Below are 13293 nucleotides of genomic sequence, written 5' to 3'. Positions count from 1 at the left end.
ACACTCCTGTTCTGGTACGAGTGTGACCATGCCTGCAGAGTAGCATGGCCTCGCCTGAGCCGTAGCTCTGAGCTGCTTGTGCACAAGCCATTTCCACTTACTGCACAGGTGTAACTATACTTTGCGCATTAGCAGTACAGCCGTGTTTGTGCCTGAAGAGGATTGCGGCCAGATCAGGTTATCAACAACCTCTTGTCTGTAATCTATGGAGGGCCGGTGCTTGGCAACAGGAGAACGAAGGACAGTGAGAGAAATCTCGTTTACTTTCCTTGCATTAAACGCGTTTCTACCATTAGAGTTGTGAAGTCTCCTGACCTGATGACTGAAAGTGTACCCGAGGCGACATGTGACATGAGATAAAAGCGCGTATGCACAGTGCAAGACATATTAATAACCAGGTTGTTTTATTTTGCTGCCTGCAAGAGTTAATTTTTAGGCATGGAAGTGACAGCTTCTGTCATGTGGGTACCTTGTCGGGAATAGAGTAAACCTCACTGATAAATGAGTATCATAAATAAGTAAAGGCCGGAACCATCGACTTAGTTTTGCTCTTTTATTAGAAATGCCACATACAGTGATAATTTGCGACGTTTCGGTGTGCTTAGCTCCTTTATCAAGCTCAACTGTATGCGGACTGGCACATTACATTTACTGCTTTATATACCCAGAGTAGCTTGCAGCATCCAATCACATCTCATTGTACAAATTGTCCAATCAGTAATGTCCGTATACAAGCAGACCTGATCGGAAATGTGCTGCCTTAAAGAGAAACCGTAACCAAGAATTTAACTTCATCCTAATCAGTAGCTGATACCCCCTTTCCTATGAGAAATCTATTCCTTTTCTCAAACGGATCATCAGGGGGCTCTGTATGGCTGATTTTGTGTTGAAACCCCTCCCACAGTGTGATGTCAGCGCCTCACAGCACTGAGGTACCAACATCACACTGTGGGAGCCTTGTTGCATTGTGGGAAATAACACCTGTTTCCAACTGCCAAAAAAAGCAAGCAGCAGCTCCTTCCTGTGACATCACCTGCCAGCAGTAAAAATGTCACCACGTGAGAAATGTCTGAATGTAAATCAGGGAGAGGAAAGATTTTGCAATGAGCAAATTTATACATAATTATTGTAAAAATTAAGCACTTTTTTATTACATTATTTTCACTGGAGTTCCCCTTTAAGCTAATTGGTTGGCCAAACCTCCCCACTGCGCCAGAACTGGCCCACCCTACCCATGACGACATCCTCTTGTGGCTCACCGACACCGCGAGATAGTACCTGATAGAAAACTGTATGTGCGCTCGAAAGGGCAGGACCACAGCCCCAAGACCTGATGGGAAACTGCGTGTGCACTCAGACGGGCAGGTCTACAGAGTGCAGACCAAACTCTTCTGCCAAGGGACCAATGAGGCGGTGAAGGCGGACCCCCGCCTCAGGCACTGTTCGTAAAATGACACTCATAGGCATAGATGCTTAAAGGAAACATAACCTGAATGCAAATATATGCAATAAATCATCAGTCTATGTATTTTCATATCGGGTCACTTTCAGGCTGCCACTGAGACAACAAATACATTCAATCTGCTTTGTAAATGTTTAAATATAAAAACCATATCAGTAAATACAAAATTGAAATATTTAATTTTTTTTTTTGTAGGTGTTCTTCTTGAGAATAAGTTGTCAGTTGAACTGTTTGATACAAGTCCAGATAATGTGATGAGCATTAACAACATTCTGGTTCAAAAGACAGCTGCAGAATTTATTCCTCGGTTAGTATCCCCCAACTCCTTCCCTTGTCCTTCCCTTGACTGTTTTCTCTGGTTAAAGGTAATATCGGGCAATTTTAACAAAATGAGATCTACTTACCTGTGGCTTCCTCCAGCCCCTGGAAGGCTATGTGTCCCTCGCCACAGCTCTACTCTCAGCCAGTCTCTCGGGGTCCCCTCCATAGCAGCCGCCAACCCAGCGGGGTCAGCAGCCTCTGCGAATGCCGGCGCCGCTAGCGATCACGCTTATGTTGCCGGGAGCTTTGTGTGCAGAGGCAGTACTTCTGTGACTGTGCAGAATGTTCCCGGCTACGTGAGTGCGATCATGAGAGGTGCAGGTATGCGCAGAGGCTGCCGACCTAGTCGGGTTGGTGGACTCTGGGAGACCAGCCTGGAGCGGAGATGCAGCAAAGGGACACATGTTTAAAAGTACTGAAAAGCAGATGTAAAAACCGTGACATTCATTGCCAGAGCTGTGCCAGTGTATGGCGTTATATACAATACTGGTAAAAACAGTTATTTTGCCATGTGCATAAGTTTTGTATTGAAGCAGTAAATTATTTTGGCTTGTGCATAAGTTTGGAGCAGCAGTAAGTGTCAGCCACAGCATGGCACTGTTCGCCAGAATGCAAGTAGCATGGAGAGCACAACATTCAGCACAAGACTGAAAACAACTGGTTGAGTAGCAGGCATGCTTCTTTCTGTATAGTTATGGCGAATACCAGGCAACTTATTTTTTTCAGTTTAGACCTACTTTATAAAACTCAGAACCGTCTGATGGTAATCATTAAATTTAAATTCCAGGTCAGCTAAAAGTAATACCTTTAGTCCAGCATTATAGATTATTTATTTATAAAGTGCCAACATATTCTGTGGTGCTGTATGTTAGGATTAATCTTAGGCCTCTTGCACACTACATGCGATTCCTATTTGGGATTTTGACGCGACGCGATTTTACATGCGATTCTGATTTGCAATTTTTAATTGGCACTGAATGCTGCATTGTTCTTTTTGTTTTGATAGCATCCAAGGAGAATCAGAATTGCAAATTCGGAATCGCAAATCGGATTTGCAGTGTGCCAGGGGGCCTAACACTGATTTTCAGTTTCCTTACCTTGTATACTGTATTTGAATTCAAGTGTTTAACTACTCGTTGCTAATAACAGAGAAATAAGACAGGAGAAGCAAGAAGAGTTATTAGGGCTCAGCCCTATTTAATCTTATCTGGATGGTGTGGCATCAGTGAGGGAGATCGGCTAGTGTTAAAGGGAACCTAAACTGAGAGGGATATGGATGTTTCCTTTTAAACAATACCAGTTGCCTGACTCTCCTGCTGATTAATTTGCTGCAGTAGTATCTGGATCTCACACCTGAAACAAGAATGCAGGTAATCCAGTCTGACTTCAGTCAGATCACCTGATCTGCATGCTTGTTCAGGGGCTGTGGCTAAAAGTATTAGAGGCACAGAATCAGCAGGAGAGTCAGGCAACTGGTATTATTTTAAAAGGAAAAATCCATATCCTTCTCAGTTTAGGTTCCCTTTAAGGTTCGTATACACGTCCGATAAAGATCGTTCATTACGAACGATTCGTGACGTTTACACGATATTCTAATTAGACCGAAAAGATTGTTCGTAATGAACGATTGTGTACACACGTGAACGATATAAGTATAAAGTACTGAACGACGAACGATAAAAAAATGCGTGCGCAAACGGAAGTGACGTTATGACAGGCAATAAGAACATGCGTACTACTCCACAGATAATCATTATCGGACGATCTTTGTACACACTGCAACGATTGAACGATTATCTTTCGAAAAAATCCGCCGGGTTGGATCGGTCGGATTGAACGATAACGGTCGTTATCGTCCAAAAAAAGATCGTTGGAAAATTTGGAACGCACGATTATCGGTCCGACAGTCGTTATCGTTCGTTTTCGAACGATCGTTATCGTACGTGTGTACTCAGCTTTAGGCATTGGGGGTGTTGATTAGGGTTAGGCATCAGTGGGAGGGGAGAACAGTTTAGGCTATGCATTGGGAGCGGGGTTAGGCATTGGTTGTGGGGGGACCTGTGTGAGAGAATAGGTTTAGCACTAGTAAAACATCAGTAAAAATCCACTGATATTTTTTTTACTGTACTGTATTGAAATAATCACTGCCCAATAGTGGACTATGGCGCTGATCCACGTAACTTTCTCCCATCGTCCTCCAGGACGGCTGCTGCTGAGACATTTGGATGTCTCCTCCCCACCTGGAAACACCTGAAATATTTTAAATTGATTAATTGCCTGTGAGCCCATAAAGGAACTCCACCCTCCTTACATCATCAGTTTTTTGTTTGTTTCCCATTCACCCACTGGATTCACCTGGATAGGTCAGGTTTTTATTATGTTGTGAATGGTATGGGTTTTTGCCTGGGGCGCCCATATCTTACATAGAGTAGTTTTATCTACTGTCTAGATGTTGGCTGGGGCTGGTAACTGTTGTTTCAGCCTGGTAGGAGAGTTTTGGGGGATGTCCTACCTATCTCCTATGTCTCAGGCCGGGATGGTCTGATCAGCCGACGTTTCCGCCCTGATTCCGGCGTCTCCACTGTGAGGAGGGAAGTAGCGGTGGCGAAGTCTCGCGGGATGAGACGTCGGGCTGGCTGCATCACTTCCGCTAGCGGCTGATTGGTGGCAGACGAGACTTCTGGGCGGCGTCTTGCACCAGGAAGTGCGACTGGGTAAAGGCGCACTTCCCCTAGCCACGAGGAGACGCCGCTCACGCTGCAATGGAGCAGACGCAGCCCTCCGACAATGCAGCCGATGAGACCCCAGCGGGAGACCCAAGCAAAACGGGTAACAGCCCAAGGGTATGTTAAGAACATATATAACCTCTACCAACCCCGTTTATGTAGAGCTTGTTATTGAGGAAGATTGTTTTTCTGTTGTTTTTTCTTGCAGAAAGCCAAACAGAGAATTAAATGCCGGGTTTGCAATGCAAGGCTGCAGGAGGGGGCAACCAAAAATATATGTAGGGATTGTTATGCAGAATCAAAACAGCCTGCTAGTCAGGCTGCAGAGACTTCACAAACTACTCAGGCTTTATTAGAGTTAATGAAATCTGTAAAGGATGAAATTTCAAATACATTCACTGCATTTAGATCAGCCCTGGCAGTAGAGGCAAAACAACCTCAGATACAGGGTGTCGGGTCAACTGCCTCATCCTCCCATACGGCGGATTCAGACAATCATTCTATTTTTATAACGCAGAACGTGCCTCAGAGTTCTCCTCAGGCTTCAGTATCACAGGTCCCGTCAGGTCAGCAGGCACAGGGTCCCCTTGCCCTACCGGGGGGGGCTCAATTTTCCTCAGAAAATTCTGAGGAGGAAGGTGAAGCAGTTGAGTTAGATTCTGACGGTTCCCAAAAATCTAAGGTGGTAAAACCGTCACGATATTTGTTCTCTGCTGAAGATACAGAGGAAGTTTTAAAGGCGGTGTATGAGTCAGAACAAATTAAGACTGACAGTCCGATTGTTTCTGTTCGGGACAATATTTATAGGGGATTGGGTGCCCAACCTACAAAGGTTTTCCCTATACATGACTCAATAAAAGAGCTTATAAAATCTCAGTGGAAGGACCCGGAAAAACGTTTGTTTGTTCCCAGGTCCTTTAAAAGACGTTTTCCCTTTAAAGAGGATGAGGAAACGCCTTGGATTAAATGTCCCAAGTTAGATGCAGCATTGGCCCAGTACTCAAAAAATTCCGATTTATCCTTTGAGGATGCTGGGGCCCTAAAAGATCCCATGGACAGGAAAGCAGAGGTCTTACTTAAGCGCGCATGGGATGCAGTGGCATTTTCATTTAGACCCGCAATTGCATCAATTTGTCTGGCCAGGAACCTGGTGAGATGGATTGAAGGATTACAGAGTCACTTAGTGGCAGGCACCCCTCATGAAAAGATTTTAGAGTCATTACCGGTTATTTCCAAATCTATGGCTTTTTTGGCTGATGCAGCATCTGAAAGCCTAAGATCCTCGGCTAAGGCCGCAGCCCTAGTCAATTCCTCTAGGCGGGCAGTTTGGCTAAATGCCTGGGAGGGAGATTCAGCATCAAAACACAATTTATGTGCAATGGAGTTTCAGGGGCAGTTATTATTTGGTAAAGATCTGGATTCTGTATTGGAAAGATCATCAGACAAAGGAAAGAGGTTTCCCGATAAAAGGAAAAAGGTTCTTAAAAGACCTTTTCCAACCAGAAGGAATCCTTCAAGGGGGGGATCCTCTAACAGGGGTTCCTTTCAGTCCAGAAGATGGTCCTATAACTCAGGAAGGGGTAGGGGCTCCTTTTTATTTAACAAGCCCCAACCCGCTCCCTCAAAACCCGGAAAGTGACTATCGGGGGGTTGGGGGGAGACTAAGTTATTTTTTCCCGGCCTGGGAAAAAATCACAGACAGTCCTTACATTCGGGACATAATTTGTTCCGGATACAGGATCGAATTCAGTTCCTTTCCTCCTCCCAGCCGACTGTTGACGGAAGTACCGAGGGACCCGTTAAGGGCGCAAGCACTAAGGGAGTCGGTAATTTCGCTATTACAGAAAAATGTAATCAAAAGAGTACCTCTACAAGATCATTTTCGGGGGTTTTATTCGAGGGTTTTTCTAATCCAAAAGCCATCCGGAAAGTTCCGCATGATACTAAATCTAAAGCCCTTGAACCCTTACATTGTGGAGAAGAGGTTTCGCATGGAAAGCATTGCCTCCGTCAGAAATACGATTTGGCCGGGAGCATTTCTGGCGACGTTAGACCTGGAGGATGCGTATCTCCACGTTCCTATTCATCCGGCGTATCAGAAATTTCTAAGGTTCGCAGTCCGGTTCGGAGAGTCAGTATGCCACTACCAATATCGGGCCCTTCCGTTTGGGATCTCGTCCGCCCCGAGAATTTTTACAAAGATAGTGGCGGAGGTAATGTCTTTCCTCCACCTCCACAATGTAAGGGTTCTACCGTATTTAGACGATTTTCTCTTTCTGGCAGGTTCAGAAGAAGCCTTAAAGAAGGATCTAGATTTTTCAATCAAAACTTTATCAGAATTGGGTTGGATTATAAGCAGGGAAAAATCCCAGCTAAATCCAACCAGGAGACAAATCTTTCTAGGATTACTTTGGGACACAGAGTCGCAAAGGGTTTATTTACCAGAGGACAAAATAGGAAAGATAATTCAAAAAGTTCAGACATTCACAGGAGGTACCAGAGTGTCGCTAAGGGACACCATGTCTCTCCTGGGGCTAATGTCTGCAACATTTCCGGCGGTGGATTGGGCTCAAGCCCATTCACGGACGGGTTAGGAATGGTTTCTGTCAATTTGGGACAAAAAGCAAGCTTCCTTAGACAAATTTGCAGTTCCCCCAGACCATGTCCAGGAGTCTCTGCAGTGGTGGAGTTATCCACAGCACTTGTCTCAAGGGAGACAATGGCTCCAGAAATCCCCAGCAAAGCTTTACACGGATGCCAGCATTTGGGGGTGGGGGGCCCATTATTTAAGTTACCAGGTGCAAGGAGCCTGGGATCAGGAGATGAGGAACAGATCATCCAACTACAGAGAATTGATGGCAGTAAATCTGGGATTACGTCATCTCCAGGCCCAAGTAGTGGGGAAGGAGGTCCTTGTATATTCAGACAACAGTGTCACGGTATCCTACCTCAGGAAACAGGGAGGCACCAGAGTGAAGGATCTGAGAGATCTCGCGCTGGACATAATGTCTTGGGCAGAGTTGAATACACTGTCGCTTACAGCAGTACACATTCGGGGGGTCAGGAACAGGTGGGCCGATTCCCTCAGCAGAGGGATGACGATGGAGGCAGAATGGCAGCTCAACCAACAAATATTCCTCGAAATAGTACAGAAGTGGGGGCAGCCAATCATCGATCTATTTGCGAGTCCACACAATGCAAAAGTAAAGGATTATTGTTCGCTGCATCCAACAATGCCGGAGAATCGTTTGGATGCACTGACGGTGGAATGGCCGTCAGGACTCCTGTACGCTTTTCCACCCTTCAAATTAATTCCCAGAGTGTTGAGGAAAATAGAAATTTCAAAATGCAAAGTGATTTTTATAGGTCCTTGGTGGCCCAAAAGGACCTGGTTTCCTTTTCTTCAACAGCTAGTGGTCAAGGGTCCGTGGCACCTAGGCAGCAGGGCGGACCTCTTAGTTCAGGAGGGGAAATTCCATCCGGACCCTCAAATGTTGAACCTGACAGCCTGGATACTGAGGAGACTATCCTAACGAGGCAGGGGTTTTCAAAGAAAGTGGTAACCACGTTGGTTAATTGCAGAAAGTTAACGACGAGGAAAAAGTATGAAAAAATTTGGAGAGCTTTTGGAAGTTGGAAAGAAAAGAATGGGGTCACCTCAAATGACCTTAAATTTATTTTGGAGTTTCTACAAAGTGGTGTAGATATGGGACTAGCAATCAGTTCGTTAAGGGTTCATGTGTCAGCCCTTTCAGTTTTTCTCGACTGACTTCTCAATAGACGATTGTCAAAAAATATTTTCGTTAAAAATTTTCTTACTTCGGTTGCTAGATCCCAACCGGTGCCAGGGAAGTTAGTGCCTCCCTGGGACTTATCGTTAGTTCTTGATTTCTTAACGTCAGACAAGTTTGAACCATTAGCACAAACTTCACTTAAATTCCTTACCTTAAAAGTGGTTTTTTTAGTCGCCATTACATCGGCTAGGCGAATAGGTGACATCCAATCTTTATCCATTAAAGATCCATACATGGTAGTACACCAAGACAGAATAGTCTTTAGACCTGATCCAGCCTATTTACCGAAGGTCGCTACATCCTTTCATAGGTCACAGGAAATAGTTCTTCCGTCCTTTTCTACAGATCCTAAGAATGATAGGGAACGGAAATGGAGTACCTTAGATGTCAGAAGGGCAATCCTAATGTACTTAAATCGTACAAAAGATTGGAGGAGATCTAGCCATCTATTCATCACCTATGCAGGGGCAAGTAAAGGTCTACAGGCATCTAAGGGTACGATTGCAAGATGGGTAAAAGAACTTATTGCCTTAGCTTATAAGTCTGCTAGCGCAGTACCTCCTACAACTTTAACAGCACACTCAACAAGATCATTAGCAACATCTTGGGCAGAAAGATCAGGGGCAAGCTTAGACCAGATCTGTAAAGCTGCAACCTGGGCAAATCAAACGACATTTATCAAGCACTACCGAGTTGAATTGCTGTCAAGCCAGGACCAGACCTTTGGAAGAAAGGTTCTACAGGCCATCATCCCTCCCTAAGGTAAAATTTCTCGCTGGTCTCAGCAGCAGCCGTCCTGGAGGACGATGGGAGAAAGCCCCAGCTGCTTACCTGTAGCCGAGTTTCGGCGAGTCCTCCAGGACGGCTGCCTGAGTTCCCACCCCTGTATATATATATATATATATATATATATATATATATATATATATATATATATATATATATATATATATATATATATATATATATATATATATATATAGTTACATGTATGTGTATATATACGGGGGAGGTAATATTCATGGTTCAAAAAAAAAAAAAAAAAGATAACTATAAATGAATGGATACTCGTAATAAACTGATGATGTAAGGAGGGTGGAGTTCCTTTATGGGCTCACAGGCAATTAATCAATTTAAAATATTTCAGGTGTTTCCAGGTGGGTAGCAGACATCCAAATGTCTCAGCAGCAGCCGTCCTGGAGGACTCGCCGAAACTCGGCTACAGGTAAGCAGCTGGGGCTTTTTCTCCTATTTATTTTTTTTTTCACCTCGTCTAAAAATAGCTTTTCATCACTCTGTAATTGAAAAAAAAAAAAGTAGGTGAAAAAGTAACATCAAACCTATATGGAGTAATTTCTTGCATGGGGAGAACTAGGTATGTTTATTAGTAATGCTTGAAATGATCTCCTTAGAGAAAACTCAGGAGTAAAGTTAAATGGGATATGGACACATTGTTAATTTTACCAATATTCTACTAGCACTTTTCCGGTGCCCAACATTTCCCCTGTATCCTTTTTACACGTGGGCCAAACTGATGACCTAGCTCATTGTAACTGGTATCTGTTCGTTCTAAAAATAAGATGGTCAACATTAAAGGGATCGAGACGTGGTAGTTTTTCTGTTAATATTCTGTGTATTCCTGTTAAGCACGCCTGGTTCGGTTGATCCTCGTCTGCCTCTGAAGGAAGTCTGGGATCCAGTGGCCAACTTGTCTCTAGACACAGTGGAGAAGCGCATGGATGCCATGTCTGTGTTTGAGAGCAAAGAACTTGATGTGCTCATCAGTCATGTGGTGTCTCCCAGCAAGATATTTGTGCAGTGGCTGTCCTCCGAGAACACCATCAAGAGGTAAACACTCACCTATGAAACTGATCTTATTTCACAAATTGTTTTTTGCATACGAGATTATTCCACAATCTGGCTTCATGTTCACTGTTCATTGATGTGTTTAGAAAACTGATGTGCGATAGGCAGCGCATTTGTTTTATAGAAATATGAGATCTATTCTGGTTTGTTTATTTTTTAAATGACCACTTTTTCATATCTCTTTAGATTGCATTAGATAGAAATCTTTATTTGTTGTCCATAGCAGCAGTCCGGCTTCGGAAAAGCTAGAAAACACCACATTAATTATACAGCTCATTCTTTGTTTCCATCAATATTGCACATGAGCATGAATAAGCACATGTCAAAGCTTTGTGCTCAGTTGTAGTTGACAGTGTGCAGCTTTCGAATGGAGATGGATCATCTATTTGGCACATTATATTGTAAATTTGTGTGAATTGTATGGGCTTGTTTGCATTACACGTTTCACTGCATTAATGTTCTCAAGGTCTCGGGTTATTGTTGAATCTCTATTCGGTCATGTCTGACGGTTTGCGACCTCATGGACCACAGCACACCAGACCCTTCTATCTTCAAGCTCATGTTTGTTGCTTCCATGATACTTTGATATATAGCCATCTCATTGTCTGCCATCCCCTCCTCCTTTTGCCCTTGATCTTTCCCAGCACTAGGGACTTCTCCATTGAGTCCTGCCTTCTCATTTGTCCAGAGTGCTTCAGCATTGCTTCTTCCAATGAACAGAGTTAATTTCTTTATGGATTGATTGGGTCTTCTTGCAGTCCAAGGGATTCTCAGAAGTCTTTCCCACTGGCACAATTTGAAGGAGTCGAGTCTTCGCCACGTAACCTTCCTTATGGTCCAACCCTCACAACCATACATTACTAGTGGAAAAACCAAGCTTTGACTATATGAACCTTTGTTAGCAAGGTGACATCTCTGCTTTTTATTACTTTTGCACTTTTCTCTTTCACCACCATCAAGAGGCTTCTTAGGCCTCGTTCAGACTACGTGCGCTGCTGTGTGCATTTTGGCAGCGCGTATAGTGTGAGACACACAAGAACGGTAGAAGGGCATAAACAACCCTTCTACCGTTCCCATCATATGCGCTATGCAGTATCGCACTGCTGCATGCATTTTTCAGGAATCCCAGCACAGATCCATTCACTGTAGTGAATGGGATCTGCAGCGTAGATGGCGTGCGATCGATCGTACGCGTAGCGTTCCGAATTACACAGCCATCTCCGCTAAATGATGTGAACGAGACCTTAATGCTGCTTTACTTTCTTCCCTAAAAGTCATCTCATCTGCATATCTGATAACGTCATTCCAACTTTAGCATCATCCAGTCCAGCTAGGGATCATAGTCATGCCAAATAGCAGATTCCACTTGCGTGTTCTGGTTCAGTGCAGCACATGCACTGCATGCTGCATTTCATTGTGTTTTCACACTGCCATTATAGTCTACAGTGAAACCTTGGTTTACGAGCATAATTCATTCTGGAGACATGCTTGTAATTTAAAGCACTCTTATATCAAAGCGAATTTCCCTATAAGAATTAATCTAAATTCAAGTAATTTGTTCCACAATCCAAAAACAGTTATAGAAAATCAGTTAATACACAGAACTATACTGTATAAAATTATGTAAACAAGACTTACACTATAAACAACAAAATCATTTTCTATCTGGTGGCTCTCCCTAGCCTTTTTTGTTGTGTGGCTTTAACAAGGAACCTATCCAGTGACTGTTGTTGTTGTTGCCCACTTTTAAGGATTTCACGGAAATGTGACTTTGTACAATCCCTACACACAGATTAAAGGGCCACTATCGCTAAACAAAGTAGGCAGTTAAAATCTGACACAACTGACAGGTTTTGGGCCAGTCCATCTCCTCGGGGGATTTTCAGGGTTTTTTGTTTGCAACAGCATTTCATGAACAGCAGTTTAACTACCAAAATAGTAAAATACTAGACAGCCTCCCTACTCACTTGCACACTATTTTGTCAGTTAGACTTTGCAGCTGCTGTGCAGGAAATGCTGTTGAAAACAAAGAAAACCCTGAGAATCCCCCAAGAGAAGATGGATTGGCCCAAAACCTGTCAGTTCTGTCAAATTTTAACTACCTACTTTTTCCGCAATGGTGGTCCTTTAAGTACAATCCTGCAGCCTCAAAGGGAGAACCACCATCGGCTCAGTCATGAGGATGTGACACGTGTATACGTTTTTTGCTTGTATAACAAGTCAAAATGTCACAAAAATGTTAACTTGTATTTCAAAGTGCTCTTAATCCAAGGTTTTACTGTATTGTAGTGAATTCAGAATTGTTTGGGAAATGTTTGAGTTTTTTTAGCCACTCCTTCACATAAACACCTGACACTTCAGGTTTGACCCAACAAGAACATGTATTTTACAATATGTCTGTCTTCTGAAGGAGGTGTTTTGCTTTGCCTCTAAAACTACTTAAACATTTTCTATTGTTCACCTAACCACCTTTAACCTCCCCAGCGGTATTGACGGTTCTACATGTCAATACAAAACATGCTGTGAACAGTATTGATGTGCATACACATCAATACTCTCCTGCACTGTATACTAGGCCCTTGCTTGACACATTTTGGCAAGTTACAGGGCAAGAAAAGGTTATGAAAGTTAACTGGATCACTTTTTGAACAGAAATCCTAGGGAAATTGAACGCCAGGGAGAGTACCTGTAGTGAAAAAAGTACCCCCTGGGGGGGTATTTGCCTCGGGAGGAGGAAGCTCCATGATACTAATGAGACTTTCCTCATTCTTCTTAGTACCACAATGCAGTGCTGCCCCTACTGAAAGTCCACCAACAAGCTTGTGCAGTTGGGACCCTGAACAGTGTGTGCTTGCGCCTCGTGCAGGTGCACTAGTAGCTTCCTCCCGGGCTCCATCGGAAATAGTTGAACACGATCAGGTCCGCTCTACTGTGCAGACGCAACCCACCTGCGCAACAGTAGAGCAGACCTGATCGGACTCGGCTATTTCCGCTGGCAAGCACACTGTTCGAGGGTCCCAGCGGTGGGGAAGGGGTCTGCAAAGAACGTCTGGGTTAGCCTCTAGGATGCAGAGGCTTCCCCCTCCCGAGGGGAGTGCCCTCTAGGGTAGACTTTATTTCCTTA

General features: G+C 43.8%; 1 protein-coding gene across 1 annotated transcript in view; it reads left to right on the top strand.

Annotated features, from left to right (window-relative positions):
- Positions 1-13293, top strand: part of RNF17 (ring finger protein 17) — a 191098-nt gene that overhangs the window by 126287 nt on the left and 51518 nt on the right. The window contains exons 23-24 of the mRNA XM_068266942.1: positions 1658-1769; positions 9951-10151. Coding sequence (XP_068123043.1) covers positions 1658-1769; positions 9951-10151 — 313 coding nt within the window. The remainder of the gene's footprint in view (positions 1-1657; positions 1770-9950; positions 10152-13293) is intronic.

This window comes from Hyperolius riggenbachi, chromosome 2 (assembly GCF_040937935.1).
Source record: "Hyperolius riggenbachi isolate aHypRig1 chromosome 2, aHypRig1.pri, whole genome shotgun sequence".
Classification (NCBI taxonomy): Eukaryota; Metazoa; Chordata; class Amphibia; order Anura; family Hyperoliidae; genus Hyperolius; species Hyperolius riggenbachi.
The sequence above is the reverse complement of the archived record's forward strand: the minus strand, read 5'-3'. Positions and strand labels throughout refer to the sequence as shown.